This window comes from Thamnophis elegans, chromosome 3 (genome assembly GCF_009769535.1).
Source record: "Thamnophis elegans isolate rThaEle1 chromosome 3, rThaEle1.pri, whole genome shotgun sequence".
Taxonomy (NCBI): Eukaryota; Metazoa; Chordata; class Lepidosauria; order Squamata; family Colubridae; genus Thamnophis; species Thamnophis elegans.
The window spans coordinates 37,711,314-37,731,319 of NC_045543.1; the positions used below are offsets into that span (position 1 = coordinate 37,711,314).

The 20,006-nt window shown below is 41.5% G+C and overlaps 1 protein-coding gene across 2 annotated transcripts in view; it reads left to right on the top strand.

The window, feature by feature from the left end:
* Positions 1-13,212: 13,212 nt before the first annotated feature.
* Positions 13,213-20,006, top strand: part of LOC116506041 (solute carrier family 22 member 15-like) — a 32,782-nt gene continuing 25,988 nt past the window's right edge. For both annotated transcript variants that reach the window (XM_032213609.1, XM_032213610.1), the window contains exons 1-3: positions 13,213-13,512; positions 15,055-15,267; positions 18,617-18,749. In XM_032213609.1, coding sequence (XP_032069500.1) covers positions 13,426-13,512; positions 15,055-15,267; positions 18,617-18,749 — 433 coding nt within the window. In that variant the 5' untranslated portion in view covers positions 13,213-13,425. The remainder of the gene's footprint in view (positions 13,513-15,054; positions 15,268-18,616; positions 18,750-20,006) is intronic.

Below are 20,006 nucleotides of genomic sequence, written 5' to 3' on the forward strand. Positions count from 1 at the left end.
GATGACAAAGGTTCGTTAATTATGAAGCTCATGTGGTAATACCATAGTCCATTAAGAAAACAGTATGTCACTCAGTCCAAAAAAGCCCATTAAGTTCTTAAAAACCAAAACAATAAATACTTGCTGAGAGGTTTCCAGTTTGTTCGTTTTGTCAACTTGATCCCAGATCTCATGCTACTGCTTCTCATATTGCACGATTTCTTCAGAAGAAGCTAAAAACAATCTGGAGGAATTGCTCTAGGAATCCAGAGAAAATGTCCTGAAGAATCCAAGCAATAGGTGAATGATTAGCTTGAGATAGCCTTAAATGACTTCCATGAGGGAGGGCCTGAAACTCCCCATCCATTCCATCTTGGTATATACTTGTCTCTCATTTCTGCTGCTACTAGTGTTACTGCGATCAAGATGACTAAATGAACAAACTGGAAATGTATCAGCAAGTATTTATTCTTTTGGTTTTCCAGAACTTCTTGGGCCTTTTTGGAGTGAGTGACATACTATTTTACTAATGGACTACGGTATTCCAACGTGAGCTTTATAACCAATGAACCCTTGTCATCAACAATTTTTATTATTGTGGACTTCCATTTGGGTGTTCCACATATCCCAGCTGATTCTACTCTGATAGGAGGTCTTTAGGGTCACCCTGGAGAGGTGGCGAAGAAGCGAGGGATTACTTGATTATCTAGATGCTGCCTTAAGTTGGGTGGAAGGATAAAAGAAAAGAGGAGGGAAAAAGGAAAAGGAAATAACGAGAGATTGATATGGAGGAAGGAAAGGAAATAAGGAATCCAGAGTTAGAAGTTAGGAGAGCTTCCTTCCCTCCACTCTAAGCACGGTGACGTCACCACAGGAAGTCCCCTTCTTCAGGTTTTCTATTGATTCAGCAAGGCATCCATTTTTTTCCGGCTTCCACGAGACTCTGACTTGAACTTTTGTAGATGTTGAATGCCTATAATAGATGCTTTTAGCCATCCCTCCACATCTAACTCGCATGTTTCTGGCCCTTTTTCCTGGAGATGATTTATTGATGCTTCTAGCCAATCATTCACATCCTCCCTGGCTGCTTTAGCACATTCCTCCGGGAGGTTGGTGGCAGATGCTTTAAGCCATTCTGCCAGGGTGTGTTTTGACCATTCAGAGGAATCCTCTTTTAGGAGTTTGAGAGATTTCTGCAGCCACCTCAGAATATTTGACCCGGGTTCCTTAGATTTTTAAATTTTGTCTACCGAAGCTTTAAGCCATTTGGGGTTCAATTGATATTCCGCCATCTGAGGCTTCATTTTCTCTTGAGCTTCTGTCTTGTCTTCCATCTGGTCTCTGTCTGTCAATAAAGTGCAGCGGCCTATCCTCAGTAGTTCCTTTCTGGAAAAAAATCAGAATGTTAGCTGTGAATCTGGGTCAACAACAAAGTATTCTTAGTTAAAATAACAGGAACTACTTTGATGTCAGGAAACTCTCACTCTGAAAGTATATAAATATTGTTGGGCACCGGGGGATGGAGATTGAAAAGTCTCTTTTATACGTATCTTCCCATTCCATGAGACTAACTCCTAGATTTGTATATGTAAAAGAATAAGAGACATAGTTTGTTAATTTCTTTCTAAAGTAAGGAGAATGTCAGGTTTTTCCAAGCTTTCTAAGATAAGGAGACCCTAATATGAAATTCTGGAAGAAGTATTTTGTGGTGGCTATCTAAAAATTTCTCACCTGCACAGTATTTCTTCGTACGCTCTGAAGATCTCCTCTTTCTCATCGGTAAGTTCAATATTTTTGAACGTCAGAATCTCTGTTTAGTTTTGGAGCTCTTCACTTTCTACGGTCAGTTTTGACATCACTGCTATCTTTCTGTAAATTATGAGGACCAGATAGATATTAGCCCTCTTAATTTGTTATTTGAATTACTAATTATTATTGCATTCCATTATAACTATTGCTCTTCTCTTACTCAGTTATACATACATACATACATACATACATACATACATACATACATACATACATACATGAATGTAATATTTATTTTATCCAGTATATCTGGCCTAAGGGATCTAATAAATAAATCTGAATTTGAAAGAAAAAGTCAAATCGCTATCTAAATATTTCTCACCTATAAAGTTCTTCCTTGAGATCATTATTCTCATGTAGGAGCTCTGCTTTCTCCGCAGCTTCTTTCTGAGCCTTGCAGAGGAGTCTCTTGTTCTCTTGCCTCAGTTTCTCCAGCTGCCCAAGTTCCTCTGAACTAATTTTTCTGTAAAATATCAAGAGCAAAGTGTAATTAGCTCCCTTAGGTTTTTTTATTTGAATTATAAAACTTGTTTAAAATTAAAACTAATTGAAATAGCTGAGAAAGGAAGAGAAAGTCAGGGTGGCTATCTAAATTTTTTAACCTGCTCATCTTTTCTTTATATCTTTATACTCTTCGCAGAGCTCCTCTTTTTCTTTGGCCAGTTGGTGGTTTTCCTTTATAAGCTCCTGAATTTGGACTTTGAGCTCCTCTTTTTCTACCAGAAGTTTTGAGATTTCCATTGTCTTTCTGCAAATTATGAAGACCAGAGAGAAATTAGGCCCTTAGGGTTTTGTTTTTTTTGTACTTGAATTATAAACCTTTTGATACAATTACAACACATTCCACCCTTTTTCCCCAAGCTTTACTAGAATATAATTTTCCATCACTTGTTTCATAAAATGGCCAGTCCCATTGCCAATGGACAAATGATGAATGTTGTATTGAAAGCGTGAACTGAATAGGGTTATAAAAAGATGTGATGAACTATGCAAAGACTTACATATAACTCTGGTCCCTTGTTCTCTTCAGATCTCCTTCCAGTTTTGCTGTTTTTGTTTGAATAATCTAGAGAAGCCAAAATACATCACAAGTCAGGAATATATTTCCATATCAGCCCACTCAGTACCCCCTACCCCCACCCCATCACCCCCACTGGGCTTCTTCACCTCTTCTTATGACATGAATAGTCTCTCGGTACTGGACTCTCAACAGATTCCTCACATGCTAGGTTGCTTACCCGATGGGAACGCATCTTTAAACTGATGTTCTGGTCCGTGTGCTTTTCTGGACTCTGGGAAACCTGGCAGTTCCGTGAAGAATGAAAAACAAAATGAATTTTAAACGCTTGCTTGATGATTTCCTTCATTTCATGGTCATGAGAAGAATTACATGAATTTATTTTCCATAAATTCTCTCATGTCAGTGTAAAGAAGATATTCGTGGAAACATCCTCTTTAGGAAAAAAAATCTGGGGTGTAGACAAGCATATTTGTGCATATTAAGATCATGCATGTCAAGATGAGCACAAATGTGCAACTCCCGATTTATTGCTGTAGATGTTCAATACAGGCAATAAAGATTATTCACACCGGGATAGAAAAAGAACGATTTAGTGTTAGTTCATTTCTTTAGGAAACGCAAAACATGGTGGTTCAAACAAAATCTGAATCATCTACATTTTATTTCACTGTCATTGGTGTTGTATGTGGCCAAAGAAACTAGCTAATGTGGCAAAGAAAGAGCCAACCAACAATGAGCATGAACTCTGACAATTGCCATTCTTGAATAGAAGTTGCAAATAAACTAGTTTGTATTGAATAGATGTGTGTGTGTATGGATTTCATCCATATAGTAGAAATATAAAGCGAACATATATACTCTATAAAATATGCTGCACATGCATTATTCACAATTACCAATTGTGAATAAATCATTTGTTTTTATTTTTCTCATAAATATATTCTAAGGTGAGCTACAAGTATACATTATATACCTCAGCACGTCTCCGTTCTTCGGTGGTAGATGTCAGAAGAGGAAGTCTCGATTGTTCCTCCTGCAATGACCAAAGACCCAAAGTTTTTAATGATTCTCAGGGAATGGCTGGATGAGTCCCTGCAGTTCTCTTACAAGGTTTTTCAGAAGTGATTCCATGTTGCTTTCCTAGGGCTAAGAGAAGCTGACTGGCTCAGGGTGAGCCACTTGGCTTTGCTTCTGAAGTGGGGCAAGAAATGTCGGTCTCTGAGTTTGCAAGTTGATGCCTTAAACGTGGCGTAACAGAAACCACAATTAATATTCTTTCTGTCTGTCTCTAACTACCTAATCTGCCTGTCTGTCTTTCTTAAATTTTTATACATTCCATCCAGTGGTGGGATTCAAACAATTGAACAACCGGTTCTCTGTCCTAATGACCAGCTGGGTAGGCAGGGCTTGGTGGTCATGTGTCTAGGTGGGCATGGCCAACTCAATGTCACTCATGTCGCTGGGGACTTCGCCTTAGCTGTTACAATGTAATAAGGGTTAACCGGAGAGGCAGTTTCTGTAAGCAGGGCAATAAAGATTAGGCTAGAAACAACACCAGAATGTTTCCTTCCTCCCTTCCTTACAGGATTATACCTGTAAAGTGGAAAAAAACCAAAATAAGATTTCTTCCAACAACCGATTTTCCGAACTGCTTAGAAAGTTAACAACCGGTTCTCCCGAATAGGTGCGGACAGGCTGAATCCCACCACTGATTCCATCACATGTTTATTGTGACAGCCTATGAACAAATATTTTCTCTTACCACTTTTTGGAGACACTTCATGTTTTCTCTTAATTTTCTCAACAGATCTTTTTCCATCGTAAAATCAGTGATGGAAACTAAAAGATAAAGAAATAGGTGACAAGGCAGAATAGCTTTGACATTTTTATTTCAAAAATTGGAATGTAAACTTGAGAGACAATGTCTAGAATAGGACATGATTGGTTAATTACATTTGCCCTCAAATTCCTCTACTCTGATCCTTTAGGACAAGCGTTGCCCTTCCCTCCTCAGCAGTTTCCCTTTTCCTTTTTTTCTTTCAACTAAATATTTGGCATTTCTATTCCAATTGATAAGGTCCCATAACCTTAAGCTACTTTTCAATCTCCTATGACTTACAGAGGAAGTTTATGACCTTTTTCATGAAAGCAGATGGATAGACAATTCAACATGTAAGAGACATTCCTGTTCCCCATGCGATTTCCACCCTTCAATTGTTCCTAGAAGCTACAACCTACCTATCTAAACCCCACAGAATTCAATTTTCCTATTTATATGTGGCCCATCTGACCTAAAGGCAACACTAGGCAGCTAAATGAAATAAAACATTAACAGATTATAACAGGTAAGATCAAAACTAAAATTGCTTTAAAAATGTAAATCCTACAATGTAGGGGATGCAGCAGTGATGGGATTCAAATAATTTAACAACCGGTTCTCTGCCCTAATGACCAGCTGGGTAGGCGGGGCTCGGTGGTTATGTGACTCTTTGGGTGTGGCCAACTCAATATCACTCAGGTCGATGGGTGCTTCACCTTAGCTGTTACAATGTAATTAGGGTTAACCAGAGAGGCAGTTTCTGTAAGGAGGGCAATAAAGATTAGGCTAGAAACAGCACCAGAATGTTTCCTTCCTGCCTTCCCTACAGGATTAGCCCTGTAAAGTAGAAAAAAACAAAAGGAGATTTCTTCCAACAACCGGTTCTCCGAACTGCTCATAAAGTTAACAACCGGTTCTCCCGGATAGGTGTGAACTGGCTGAATCCCACCACTGGGATGCAGCCATGGATCTGTGAACTATCTCAAATGATCTATGTAACTGGCCGTCAATATTCCCCATGAAGAGCCTTTCAATTCAAAGAACGTTTTTCTCTTTCATGCCACAACAGACACAAACAATTCAAAACAATTTCTAGAGGTACATGTTTTGATTTAGTGTGTGGGAAAAGTTCTCACTTTGTTCCCAAATGCCAATCTGCAAAGGTATCCCAACAAGTTACTTCCTCACAGTACCTTTTTTGTGAGGTCGCATGACATCACAATTGCATCAACAAAATTTGCAATAGTGATGAGAGCTTCATATGCAAAACAAGCTCAACTATTGAGGTTTGCAGCTTTTTTCCTTCAAAGTTTGATCAGAACGGAGGTCGACGAATAGCAGAAGTCTTCTTGATACTCTATATTGATTCTATGATTTATCTGCCTTTAAAATGGGGATTGGCAACAGGATTTTACAGACATCCACCAAGGTGTCTGCCCCCCCCCCAATTTCACTAAATACTGAAAGCAAACATATCATCAAGGCTTGGTGCAAGGTGGGCAATGGCATCTCAGCTCTAGAAATGTGACCTGTGACCCACTGGACCATAATTCCAGAAGTGTGTCCTTACCAGGATCCGCTGGTCCTCCACACGTTAGCACCTCAGCACCTTAGCACTTCTGCACCTGCGCACTTCAGCTCCTCAGCACTTCAGCACCTCCGCACCTCAGCTCCTCAGCACTTCCGTACCTCAGAACCTCAGCACTTCAGCACTTCTGCACTTCAGAACGTCAGCACCTCAGAAGTCAGCACTTCAGCACCTCCGCACTTCAGCACCTCAGCACTTCAGATCTGTAGCACTTCAGCACCTCAGCACTTCCGAACCTCCGCACCTCAGCTCCTCAACACTTCAGTGCCTGAGCACTTCAGCACCTCAGAACCTCAGCACTTCAGCACTTCAGCACCTCAGAACCTCTGCACTTCAGAACCTCCGCACTTCAGCACCTTAACTCCTCAACACCTCCGCACTTCAGCACTTCAGCACCTCCGCACTTCAACTCCTCAGCACTTCAGCACCTCAGCACTTCAGTACCTCCGCACCTCAGTTCCTCAGCACTTCAGTGCCTGAGCACTTCAGCACCTCGGAACCTCAGCACTTCAGCACTTCCGCACTTCAGCACTTCAGCACCTCAGAACCTCCGCACTTCAGAACCTCCGCACTTCAGCACCTTAACTCCTCAACACCTCTGCACTTCAGCACCTCTGCACTTCAGCACCTCCACACTTCAGCTCCTCAGCACTTCAGCACCTCAGCACTTCAGTACCTCCGCACCTCAGCTCCTCAGCACTTCAGTGCCTGAGCACTTCAGCACCTCAGAACCTCAGCACTTCAGCACTTCCGCACTTCAGCACTTCAGCACCTCAGAACCTCCGCACTTCAGAACCTCTGTACTTCAGCACCTTAGCTTCTCAACACTTCCGCAATTCAGCACCTCAGCTCCTCCGCTACTCAGCACCTCAACTCCTCAACACCTCAGCACAAGGATTGGGATCCTGGATATATATATATGTGTGTAGCAGTCAAAGTCATCACAATCAGTGTTTCATGACACGGCCTTAATATTTTATCTAGCTGTGGATAGGTGCTAGGGGTGAGCCTTATATGGCTCACAAGAAATGGGCATCTTTGAATATGAAGGGGGACAAAGGGTGCCCTCATGCCACCAAAATAAGGATATCATTGTTCTAATACCAAAGGCAAATGGCAAACCTTTACTCTAAAATCCCCATGGTTCCTCATATATGTGGTGGTTTCATCTGCTTTTTTTGCATTTTTATAAACTTAAAACAGCAGAAACAAGAAAAAAAATCCTACATGAAGGTTTTCCTGGGAAAATTGTATCCACTGTGGTATCCCCTTTAGCCGAAGAATTCAATTTAATTCAATATTTTATCATCCCAGTTGTTGAAAAAAAATGAAAGAACATCACCAACTTGCCACATAGGAGAAACACTGTAGAAAATACATTTTCCCCCATGTTTAAATTTGCAAGATGAGATCTAATGGAAGAGAATCTTTGTAGCTCAGGGTTGAAATGTAGAGTCCTTGGTGCTCTCTGAGCTTGGTTTATTGCTTACAGACATTTCATTACCCAACATCATCATCACAGGGACATGCAGTCAGGGGAGGCATGGCCTCACCAGCGTCATGAGGAAAAGAAAAGAATAATTAAAAGGAAAAAGGCTGAGGTAGTTGCTGCCAGAGTCACAGTGGATGACTCTGCTTAATGCTTAACTGCAGTAGGAGGCAAGAGAACTACGGGCCTCCTTTACTCTAGCTTTATGATCACTTGAGCAGAGTTAAGCAAGGGTTAAAAGACGAAAAATTTCTTATGCAGAGGAGACACGTGTTCTCTCGCCTCCTGTAGAGGGCATTTTTAGAGGCTTTTTTTCTTTTCATGAGGGCAGGCAAAAGCAGAGTTGAAATCCTCTCTGAAACAGCTGGAAAAGGTGCGTGTGTGGGGAGGGGGGAGGAATTCAAAAAGTTTGATTGCATACAAAACCATGTTGCCTTTTCAAACACACACACACACACACACACACACACACAGCTGGATAAAAGTATATAAGCCCAGCTTCACTGATTACAAGTTTGAAAAGGCAACGTGATTCACCTGCAATCAAAGGCTCCAATTGGAAGGCAGCAGGGGAATGTGGGGGGGGGGGGTATGGCAGAGGAGCTGCTTTCAAGCCTTTGGAAAATATATCCAATCCAACTTCTGCGTTTGTGTTTGTTTGAGAGTGAGTGAGTGAGAGAGAGGGATCCAAGTTCTCTGTGTGCGTGTGTCTGTTTGAGAGAGGGGGGAGGGAGAGAGGGAGGAAGGAGGGGGAGGGAGAAGAAAAAGAATGGGAAAACTTATTTTGCAAGGGGGAAAAATGCTGTCGCTTTAAATCGGAACTGAGCATGCCTGGCTGTGGAATTCTGGGAGTTGAAGTCCACAAGTCTAAAAAGTGCCTCACCAGGCTTAAAGCTGACTGCACGTCACTGGTCCCCACATACCATTTTTGCAAACAATGGGTGAAAAACTCTACTCTGCAGCTTCAGCATGGCTGCGGGAAAGGAGAAAATGCCGTTTTTGCAAAAAACTCTGTTTTTCGACTGTTTTTCACAAAAATGGGGGCGTTTTTGCCTTTCCCCCAGCCCTGCTGAAGCCTGCAGAGTGCTCCTGGGGGCCAGGGAGGACAAAATTTTTTTTTACTTGCCTCTTCAAAATCTTGGTGCGTTTTATACACCGGTGCATCTTATAGTCCGAAAAATACAGTCTTTATTTATTATGAAATTTATTTGATACCCATCTCATGCCGAACAACTCTGGGCAGCTTACAACATAAAAACATTAAAATCTCCCATTATAAGGTAACGCAGCAGATAAAATCATTAACACAAGATGACAGAGAGAGCCGGATGCATAATGGGGGGTAGGTGGAATTAGATTTTAATTAGTCAATCACCTCCAGTGTGAAGCTTCCTCATTTGTCCCCAAGTCATGTGGCAGAGCCAGGTCTTAAGGCAGGTGGGAGCCAATCTCACCTAGGAGGAAGGATGCTCCAGAGGGCAGGAGCCAAGGCAGAGAAGGCTCTTCTTTTGGATACCACCAGCCAAAATTCCTTGGCTGATGGAATCCAGAGTATGTCCATTCTGCCAGTGCGGGTGGGGTGGGCCAGTCCCATCGGGGTGAGAGAATTGCTTAAGTAGCCTGGACCCATGCCATACAGGGCTTTAAAGGTGATAACCAAAACCTTGATTTGCATTCAGAAGGGAACAGGCAACCAGTACAGCTCACGAAGCGGTGTTGTCATTTAAGCCACTTTAGGGGGCCCTATAACTGCCCACATCATACACTCTATGCCAGCTATAGCTTCCAGATGCTCTTCAAGGGTAGCCCCATGTAGAGCACATTGCAATAGTCCAAACTTAAGATGACTAGGACTTGAGACTGAGCACAGGGACTACTGATCAGAGGTGGTATTCAGCCAGTTCTGACAGGTTCTGGAGAACCAGTAGTGGAAATTTTAAGTAGTTCGGAGAACCGGCAAATAACCCCCGCTGCCTCCCAGCTGATCTTCTTTTGTTGCTCTCAACAGGAGAATGGAACTGGAAAGCAGTTAGTGGAATGGGGATTTTGCAGTACTAAATATATTATGTCCACAGTATTTCACTGGTCTACTAATTTAGTCACTATGTTGAAGAATGAAATAAGATTGGTTTGCCATGATCTGTTTTTAACAAACCCATGCTGACTGCTAGTTATTACTTTACTCATTTCTTGATATTGGCAGATCTGTTTTTTTATTATCTTTTCCAGTATCTTTCCGGGTATTGATGTTAGGCTGATTGGTCTGTAGTTTCCTGGATGTCCCCCCCCCCTTTTTTTTTTTTAAAGATAGGAATCACATCAGCTCTTTTCAAGTGCTCTGGTAGTTCCTTGGTGCTCTTAGGAATTTTGAAAGATGTGGTACAGTGGTTCTGAGATGACATCGGACAGCTCCTTTAGAACTCTGGGATGTAGTCCGACAGGTCCCGGTGATTTGTATTCATCAAGATCAGACAGGTGTTCTCTTACAATTTTTTTTTTTGCTTATTTTAACTTTTATTTCTAGTCTGTCTTTTACTGTTATATTTTTGGTTGGTTGGGCTATAATTTCTTTTTGCATGAAGACTGATGCAAAAAATGAGTTAAGCAGTGCTGCTTTCTCTCTGTTGCCTGTTACTTCCTTGCCACCTTCGATCTTTAGTGGACCAATTGTTTCCTTGATTTTTTTCTTGTAATTTATATGTTGGAAGAAACTTTTTAAAATTATTTTTGACTTTTGTTGCAAGTCTTTGTTCATTCTGAGTCTTTGCTTTCCTGACTTCGTCTTTCAGATTCTGGCTATCTGCTGATATTCTGCCCTAGTTGTATGTCCCTCTTTCCATTTTTTGTACTTCTCATTTTTGTTTTTCTATTTGTCAGAGAGATCTTTGTGCAACCACGATGGTTTCTTCTTGAGTTTCTTGTTTCTCTTTCTCATTGGTATTGTGCTGGTCCGGGTTTTTATGATCATATTTTTCAGTTTCCCAAGATTCTTGAATTGTTTTCCCCTTTAGGATTTTAATTCAAGGAATCTTCCCAAGTTCTCTCTGAGTTTATTAAAATCAGCTCTTTTTAAATCTAAGCCTCTGGTATCATTATGTTCTATTGCTTGTGTTGAATTCTAGTATGACATGATCATTCTCACCCAAGGTTCCTGCAATTTCAACTCCATCACTTCTCTGTTTGTAAGAATTAAGTCCAGTATTGTTGTCCCTCTAATTCCCTTCTCTACCTTTTGGACAACAAAGTTGTCAGCTAGGTTGGTTAGGAACCTATTTGATTTTGCACTTGCTGCAGAATTAGTCTTCCAATTGATGTCAGGGTAATTGAAGTCCCCCATTACTACTGTAATGTGTTTCCTACATATATTTGTTAGTTGATTAGCAAAAAGGACATCTATTTTTTCTGCTTGATCGGGTGGCCAATAGTATATACCTATGGCCATATCATTCTTTTTCTTTCTTTTATATTGCACCATATGCATTCTAGGAGGTTTTTGTCTTTGGTTTCATGCATTTCTGTAGCAATATAGTGGTCCTTTAAACAGTGCAGCTCCTAGTCCGAACCTCTGCTCAAGCAAGAGACCCAAAATAACTTCAGGCAAGTAGAGTTTTTTAAAAGACTCCAGTGATGAAGCACCTACAACTTCTGAAGGCAAAGCATTTCACTGGTTTATTGTTCTGTCAGAAAATTTCTCCTTAGTTCTAGGTTGCTTCTCTCCTTGATTAGTTTCTATTTGTTCCTTCTCGTCTTGCCTTCTGGTGCTGTGTAAAATAGGTTGACCACTCTGTTCTTTGTGGCAGCTCCTCGAATATTGGAACACTGCTATCATGTTGCCCCTAGTTCTTCTTTTCACTAGACTAGACGTACCCAATTCCTTCAATCATTCTTCATATGTTTTAGTCTCCAGACCCTTAATTATCTTAGTTGCTCTTCTCTGCACTCTTTCCAAAGTCTCAACATCTTTTTTGTACTGTTGTGACCAAAATTGGATACAGTATTCCAAGTGTGGTGTTACCAAGGTGACACTAACATTTAACATGACCTTGATTCTATTCCTGTTAATGCAACCTAGGATTACACTGGCTTTTTTGGCTGCCGCATCACCCTGCTGTGACTGTGCATTAGGATGCAAAGATCTCTCTCACAATACTGCTATTGAGCCATGTTTCACCTAATCTACACCTATACATTTGGTTTTTCATGCCTCAGTGTAAAACCTTACTTTTTTCTGCACTGAATTTCATTTTGTTAGATAAGACCCAGTGTTCAAATCTGTCAAGATCCATCCATATCTTAAGCCTATCTCCCACGGTGTTGGCTATTCCTGCCAACTTGTTGTCTGCAATTTTGATGAGTTCTCCTTCTATTCCCCCATCTAAATTGCTTATGAGGATGTTGAAGACTAATGGGCCTAAGATGGAATCTTAGGGTACCCCACTGTTTACTTCCCTCTGTGTACATGAAGATCCATTAAGAACTACACATCGAGTGCGGTTTATCAGCCAGCTACAAATCCATCTGGTGGTGATACTGCCTATCCTACATTTTTCTAGCTTCCCAAAAAGTAGGTTGTGGTCTACTTTGTCAAATGCCTTACTGAAATCCAAGTATACTTATGTCAATATCATTTTGCTGGTCCACTAAATTTGTTAAAGAGGGAGAGAATACCAAGCTCTGCAGCACCCCACAAAATAACTGCCTGCTTCTCCCACAGTGGTGATATCTTATCACTAATTCACTAAGGGAATGTAGCTGAAGCAGAACCAAATGCTAAGGAGGGGTTCTTCCACACCCCAAAGCAGTACTGACTCTTCATTATGTTGGCCTATACTTCTCTATTAGCAACTGAGAGCAACTTTTAGTGATTGTCAGGAGGGTTCATCTCCCTTCTGAATTTGAGTAATCAGCTGTTGTTAGTGGCAATAGAAAATAACTTACAAACTCATCATTCCCAAAGTAGGAATAATGAGCACTCAAGGTAAGTCTAAACTGAATCAGAAAACTGATTCGCATTAGGTACATTCACATATTTAGATATTTGATTCAATCATCTTAAGAAGAACCAAATCTCTAAATTGGAATTAAATCATTAAAATGCTGAACAGAATGGATTCTTGCCATTTCTTCCAAATAGTATGAATCGAACAATGGGCTGGTTTGAATCCTACTCCTGCATAATAAATCATGGCTGCATTTATGCAATCATTTTAATTGGGTTGAAGAAACTTGGTTGATAACTGTCAGGAGAGCAATCTGAATTCTTTCTCCGGGCCTCGGTTAATAGTGCCCTGCCTTATTAGCCGTGTTGCACGGTTTCCCGGGCCTCTAGGTCGTCGACTTCATTTGCTTAGTTTTCAAACCACTTTGCATCCTGAACCTCACTTTGCATACGACGAAGGCGCAGTTTTAAGGAGAATCTGAAGGAGCGGAGACCAGCGCCCCCTAACGCCCAACCTCAGCTACATCTTCTGAAATGAGCACCTCTCCCGCGGGACAAAGGCGACGTCCGACACAACCCGGAAATCTCTTAGCCAGCTGAACGGCTTTCCTAGAGCGGAAGTCGGGATTCCTTTCTGCGCATACGTACTTCTGCCCTCTGCTTCTTGGGTGCCGATTGCTCTGTTAGCGCTGCTTCACTTTGGCTCCGGAAAACAGCGTTCTGGGGAAGGGGATGCGCGACCCGAGAAGAGGAGGAAGGCCGCCACCTCGCGAGTATCGCCATGGAGGTGGAGGAGGCCTTCTCTCTGGTGGGTCAGATGGGTCCCTTCCAGGTGTGGCTTTGCGTCTTGATGGCGGTGCTGCTCCAGGTGAGAAAGACTCCCGAGGGGCATCTCTTGCCGAGAGGGGCGGGATGCTCGCATGGCCCATCAGGAAAGGGCCGCTTTTGGTCCTGGGTAGGGCAGGGTTCGCAAAGCGCAGTGTGCGATTTACGACGGGAAGGAACGTCTGTCCTGGTGGCGTGAGGGTTCACGTACAAAACCCGCAAGAAAAATGGATGCAGGGAATTTAAGGGGCAATTAAGAGAGCAAGACGGTGGTGAAAAGGTGTGCTGTCTGTTTTAAATGAGACGCCTCAGCCCTGTTTATAAACTTCCAGGAGAATTTAGACAGACTACACAAGCTGTCTAATGGCAAAAGACATGACTGAAAATATTAAATCATGTTTTGTGTGCAAATCAATCGAAGGAAGTTTGAGATGTAGAAAGTGCATGGTTTAAAATGTATGAGTCATTTAGCAATAGCAATAGCAGTTAGACTTATATACCGCTTCATAGGGCTTTCAGCCCTCTCTAAGCGGTTTACAGAGTCAGCATATTGCCCCCACAGTCTGGGTCCTCATTTCACTCACCTCGGAAGGATGGAAGGCTGAGTCAACCTTGAGCCAGTGAGATTTGAACTGCCGAAATGCAGCTAACAGTCAGCTGAAGTGGCCTGCAGTACTGCACTCTAACCACTGCGCCACCTCGGCTCTTTGTTGGTTAACATTGTGTGCTTGTTGAGTAAAGACTTTACAACTATACATTGAATCATTTTGTCAATTCACTGTATTTTTTTTATAGTTCAAGTACACCAAGAAGTCTGAATTATCAGATTTTTCTATTTCACTCAAACTGATTGAAGTTGGTCAGATTTTATAATGGTTTCATGGGCAGGCAAAAGCTCAGCCATATATATATCTTAGTGTGAACAAGTTGTAATTGAAGTATCCAAAGAGTTGATTTGGTAGTATTTGAAGTCCAGTATAATCCAAGAGATAAAAAGATCACCCTTTTCACTTTTAAGAAATTTGTTATTTGAAATTTATTTGGTTTTTTTATTTATTTATTTCCTGCCTTTATTAAAACTCACTTTTTATGAATCTGCAATCCCTTAATGTGGGGTAGAGTCAAGACAACTGGATGAAGCTGAGCGTTTACTTGCCAGATGCCCTGAAATCATGTAGACTTTGCAGCAGATATTTTTTCTTTGTGTCCTAGGTGAGAAATATATGCCACTATCTAGGCTTGAACTCTCAACCTTCCAAGTGGGAATTGAGGATCTTTACCACTAGGACACCATGCTGCTCTTATCCTCCCTTTATTATGTTTACAAATAACTCAAGGTGATGAACATATCCCACACACCATCCTCCTATTTTTCCCTGTGAAGTGGGTTGGGCTGAGAGAGAGAGATTGACCCAAAGTCACCCACCTGGTTTTCATGACTAAGGCAGGTTTTGAACTCATGATTTTCTCCTTTCAAGCCTGGTACCTTAACTGCTAGACCAAACTGGCTCTTCAATTTTTGAAGGCTTTGAATGTTGTCTGTTTTTCTGGCATTGATCTTGACGTTATTTTTTTCTTGTTTCAGCTCTATGTAGCCAGTGAAGCTCTCCTCATTGCACTAGTAGGAGCAATACCACCTTATCACTGGGATCTTGAAGGAATACTACCTAATCATAGCCATAGTAATGACACAACTATTGAAGAAAACAACTTTAGAAAGTGGCTTCTAACAGCCAATTGGAATGACCTTCATAAATATGTACATTTTAACAAGAATTTTACATCAATAGCCTCTGAGGTATGAAGCATAACAATTTCTGTGAAAAGGCTGAATATTATAATGTTAGTATATTACAGTGATGGCGAACCTTTTTTGGCTCGCGTGCCAAAAGCAGGGGGAGCGCAGGGGGGTTGTGCGCTGGTGTGCCACACCCATAATGCAATCCGTGACCCCCAGCATGCATGCACGCATGACAGGTGCTCCCTCCCATTTTTTGCATGCTTTTTTCGCCCTCCCCAGGCTCCAAAGGCTTTAGAGTAGCCTGGGGAGGGTGAAAAAGCCTTCCCAGCCCTCCGGAGGCTTCAGGAGCTTCCTTGAAGCCTCTGGAGCGCAAAAAACTGGCCGTACAGGCAAACTGGAAGTTTAGGACAGACTTCCGTTTTGCTCATAAGGTCCTTTTTCATCCTCAGGAGCCTTCAGGGAAGCCGCCTGAAGCCTCCGGACGGCTTAAACCAGCCCTACAAGCAAACCAGAAGTCCGTTCCTGAATTTCCAGTTTGCACGTAGGACTAGTTTTTTGTACTCCAGAGGCTTCAGGGAAGCTCCTGAAGCCTTTGTAGGGCCTCCGGGAGGGGTGGGGGAGGCCTTTTTCGCCCTCCCCAGGCTCCTTAATGCCTCTAGAGCCTGGGGAGGGTAAAAAAATGGCCTCAAAAATGGCTAAAATCATCTGGCCAGCACGCACATGCGCCCTGGCCAGCTGACAGGGCAACACCTCGCATGCCCTGACAAATGATTCTGCGTGCCAGCACGTGTGCCACCGATTCACCCTCCCGGGTATATTAGAACTTGCAGTCGTAAGCAGCAATGTTGAGCTTTTGGAAAAAAATCAAATTAAATGAACCTTGTTTTAAAGGCAGAATTTCCCAGAATAGCGACTGAGCTGTTAATAGAAACTTAGTGAAGGATGGAAGAAAGGACCATCTGAAAAAGCCTTTATTGTCCAGTAATCACCACCTGAGGAGAGGAAAATCCTTATTCACTGTTTTTTTCTTCATAGAAAGAACATGAGATTTTTGTCTTTATAAAGTGATTTCATTGCTGCATCTGTAGACATCTAGACATTGAGAAAAGAAAATTGTTAGTGGGTTTCAATGGTTTTGATAATCTTTCCATCACATCTTGAATATAGGCATCTAGAAGACAGCACAGTTCCTGAGCTTCCGACGCTCTTGTTCCTTCGAGTCATATTTTCCATATATTTGTTATATAAATGTAAAAAATGCTGTTTACATTCTCCTCAGGCAGGAAAACCAATGTCATACACACTTTGAAAGTCATGATGTTTTCCTAATTTATGTTGCTTGAACCCTTCCTTGATGTCGTCTGTGAACACACTTCCATGTAGCTCTTTCCTGTTTGCATTTGGTAGTTATGAGCTCCTGGAAATTGCCTCTCGACCTAGTAATAGTCTGGATCAAAAAAAATAGGAAAGAAAGAGAAAATAAGAAAAGAAATATGAAAAAATGCCTCCCCCTAAATCTCTAACGCCAGATTCCAGTTCGTTCTTTCTGCTTGCTCACCTTGCCAAACTCTTATTGGAGGTGTGACTCCAATGACACTGACTCTTAGTACTCATGACTTGTCCACAGTGGAGCAGCAAGATATACATTTTAAAGAATGTATTCTTTGCTTCCTCTTTGTTTACAGTTCTGCCTGTTCTGCCTATCTAGATGATGATATTTCAAATAACTTCCTTCTGCCTTTGTATCCCCCATCCCACCCACCAACAAAACACAGAATGCTTAGACTGTCCTTCTGGTAGGATTTTGCTAGGTACTAGATTTTGCCTATCCCTGTAATGCATTCCCAGTAAATGGATATCGCTTCTGTTTAGTTATAAAATCAGTTTCACTAATTATTGTTCAAGCCAGATAATAGCTATCAGGAATGCTCTCTTGCAAACATAGAACCTCCAACACATCCCATGTTGGTGCCAGTGTGAAAATGGGGTGACCCCGGCTACTGCCACACACTCCACCCACCATTGCCATCTTTAGCCTCTTTGGCCTAGAGCTCAGTGATAGCAGCAGTGGCAGCAAGGAATGTGAAAGTGTGATGCCCCCAGCCACCACTCTGCACTCTGCCAGCTCTTTTGCTCACTCACTCACCCAGCTCTCCCTCCAGCCACCCGTGGAAAGTTATCCCCTTGGCAAGTTGGCTGTGTGGAGTTCTCCTGCCGCAACATGACAGAGGCTATTGGTGGTGAGCTGCTGCTGGTGAGTTGGCTGCAGTCAGTTATCCTAGGTTCACTCTGAAAGTCAGCCATTAAGTTGGAGCCCCTTGATGTCAAAGCAGAAATAGAATTCCCTCCTCATTGATATGAGACTCATAGTACTCCAAAATTTCTATTGAACAGCTTTGATCAGCAAGTTTGAAATGTTAATTGTTTTGCAGAAGTACATAAAAGTAATTTGATAGCAAATAAGTAGTTTTTGATGAATGTTTTTGGTATTAAATTTAGCTTTAAAAGGCCTTGAAAAATAGAAAGTATAAGAAAGCATAAATAAATACAATTATAAAAATTACTTTATTCACTGAAAAACATCAACTCCTAACTCTTTTATGGGGAATTTATTCATTAATTTGATGGTTTCTGGATACTACCCTAAAATCTAGGAAATTTAACCACCAACCTAAAAGGCCATTGTGTTTTTTGTCAATCTCTTTTTCTGAAAGAATAAGAGTTATTTCAGTGACTATTTGTCACGGCTGCCTCTCCTATCCAAGCTTCATAAGCTGAAAACCTGACAGTAGCAATGCGGGGCGGGGGGGGGGGGAGACAGTTTCAACGGGATGGTTGACACTACTGTTTTCTTTGGTCTCCAACCCTACTCATATCTCTCTGGAAATCAATTTGTTTAGGTATTGTATAACTATATTCTAGACAGCCCTGCCTGCAATTTCAACAATTGTAGTAATGGCAGTGATTAGTTTATTCTCTGGGGGATCTGATAGTCAATACAGTTCTAAACATGTATTACGCATTTTTCCTGAAACCTTAAGAAGGGCCTTTAGAATTTTCCCCAGCCCTGGTGCTTCATTTGAATCTGACTCTCAAGTTTGCAGACTAAGTGTTTAAAAGGATGTTTGGTGTCTTAGTGGCTCTGTGGTTGAGCATAGGAATCCAAGGGAGGATACTGAATGAAACTTGATGTGATAAATAATTCATATCCTTTTCAGTTTGCATCAGGAATGTCAGTGTGCTCTTTTCTATTGTTCTTAGATAGCCATCTGTCAAATAGAATATCTGAAAAATGAAAGACGGAAGATTAGTTTTGAACAGGGTTTAATTTTCCTCTTGTTGAAAGATTCAGTAATTCTTATAAGTTCCATTAGATTCTACCTAACATTCTCTTTTCTGTCCATAGTGGTTTTTAATTGGCAATACTTCATATAAGATCAGTGTTGCCAGTTCATGTTTCTTTGGCGGTGTGTTTGTTGGAGTAATTACTTTTGGGCAACTATCAGATCGTTTTGGGAGGAAAAAAGTCTTCCTTATAGGTAAGTTGTGTTAGAATTTAGTAGAAAATGTTGGTCTTCTCTGTTTAATCCTTGGAAATATGATGACCAAGAAAGCTGAGTAAATCCTCAGGTAGCCAAGTTTAATTGGCTTGTTGCAGGATTTACTATTCTTTATTCCACCTTCTTGCACATGGAAGGGAAGGAACTTTTCTCTGAAATATGTGTTTGTGGAAGAAGCAATATGTGTAGCAATTGAGAGCCTCTTTGATTGACTAATCTCTCCAATTGATAACTAATTTCTCCAACCATCACAGAAAAACAGTTGGTGCCTCAGAATGAGAAAGCACATGGGAATTTCTTACTGAGTAATGTATCTAGTAATACCTGCACCTAGAAATGAGGTATCTTAGTGGACCACACTTTAGTATGAGCCAGCAGTGTGCTACAGATACCAAAAAAGCCAATGCAGTCCCAGGCTGCATCAACAGAAGAATAGCATGAAGATCACAAGACATAATAGTACTACTTTATGGTGTAATAGTATAGCCACCCTTAGAATACTATGTCCAATTCTGGTCACCATGCTATAAAAAAGATATTGAGATTGTAGAAAGAATGCAGAGAAGAGCAACTAAGGGGGGTCTGTGGGATAAATTGTACAAGGAATGATTAGGTCTGTCCAGCCAAATTATGGGACTGCCACCGGGGGGGGGGGGGGCGGGTTCGACTTATTCTCCAAAGTACCTGAGGGCAGGACAAAAAGCAGTGGGTGGAAGCTTGTTAAAGAGAGATTCAATCTGGGTCTAAGGATAAACTTCCTCACAGTGAAAACAATTAACCAATGGAACATCTTGTCTCCCAGAATTGTGGGTGCACTGTCCCTGGAGGTCTTCAAGAAAAGATTGAGCAGCCATTTGCTCAGGATAATGTAAGATCTGCCTTGGGCAGGGGACTGAACTTGAAAATTTCCCAAGATCCCTTCCAGCCCTATGATTCTATAAATATTGTTGCTCGAGTAACCATATCATATCAAATGGGTGGTTTCCAATGTGTAGAAATGGAAATCACTCTACATAGTCCTTAGTTTATTACCATTCAAAATTATGGTAACTCTGAACAAAGGTATTTATGACTGGTCCTTGAAAATATGGCTTTGCAGCACTTCCATTGTTCAGATGATCAACATTCAGCCACTTTGCAGCTCATCCACACTACAACTGCGGAAATGCTACGACTTTCCCTGCCTGCGTTTTAGCCACCTTGCACAGTGGCACTCCTTGGTATCAGTATTAGGGT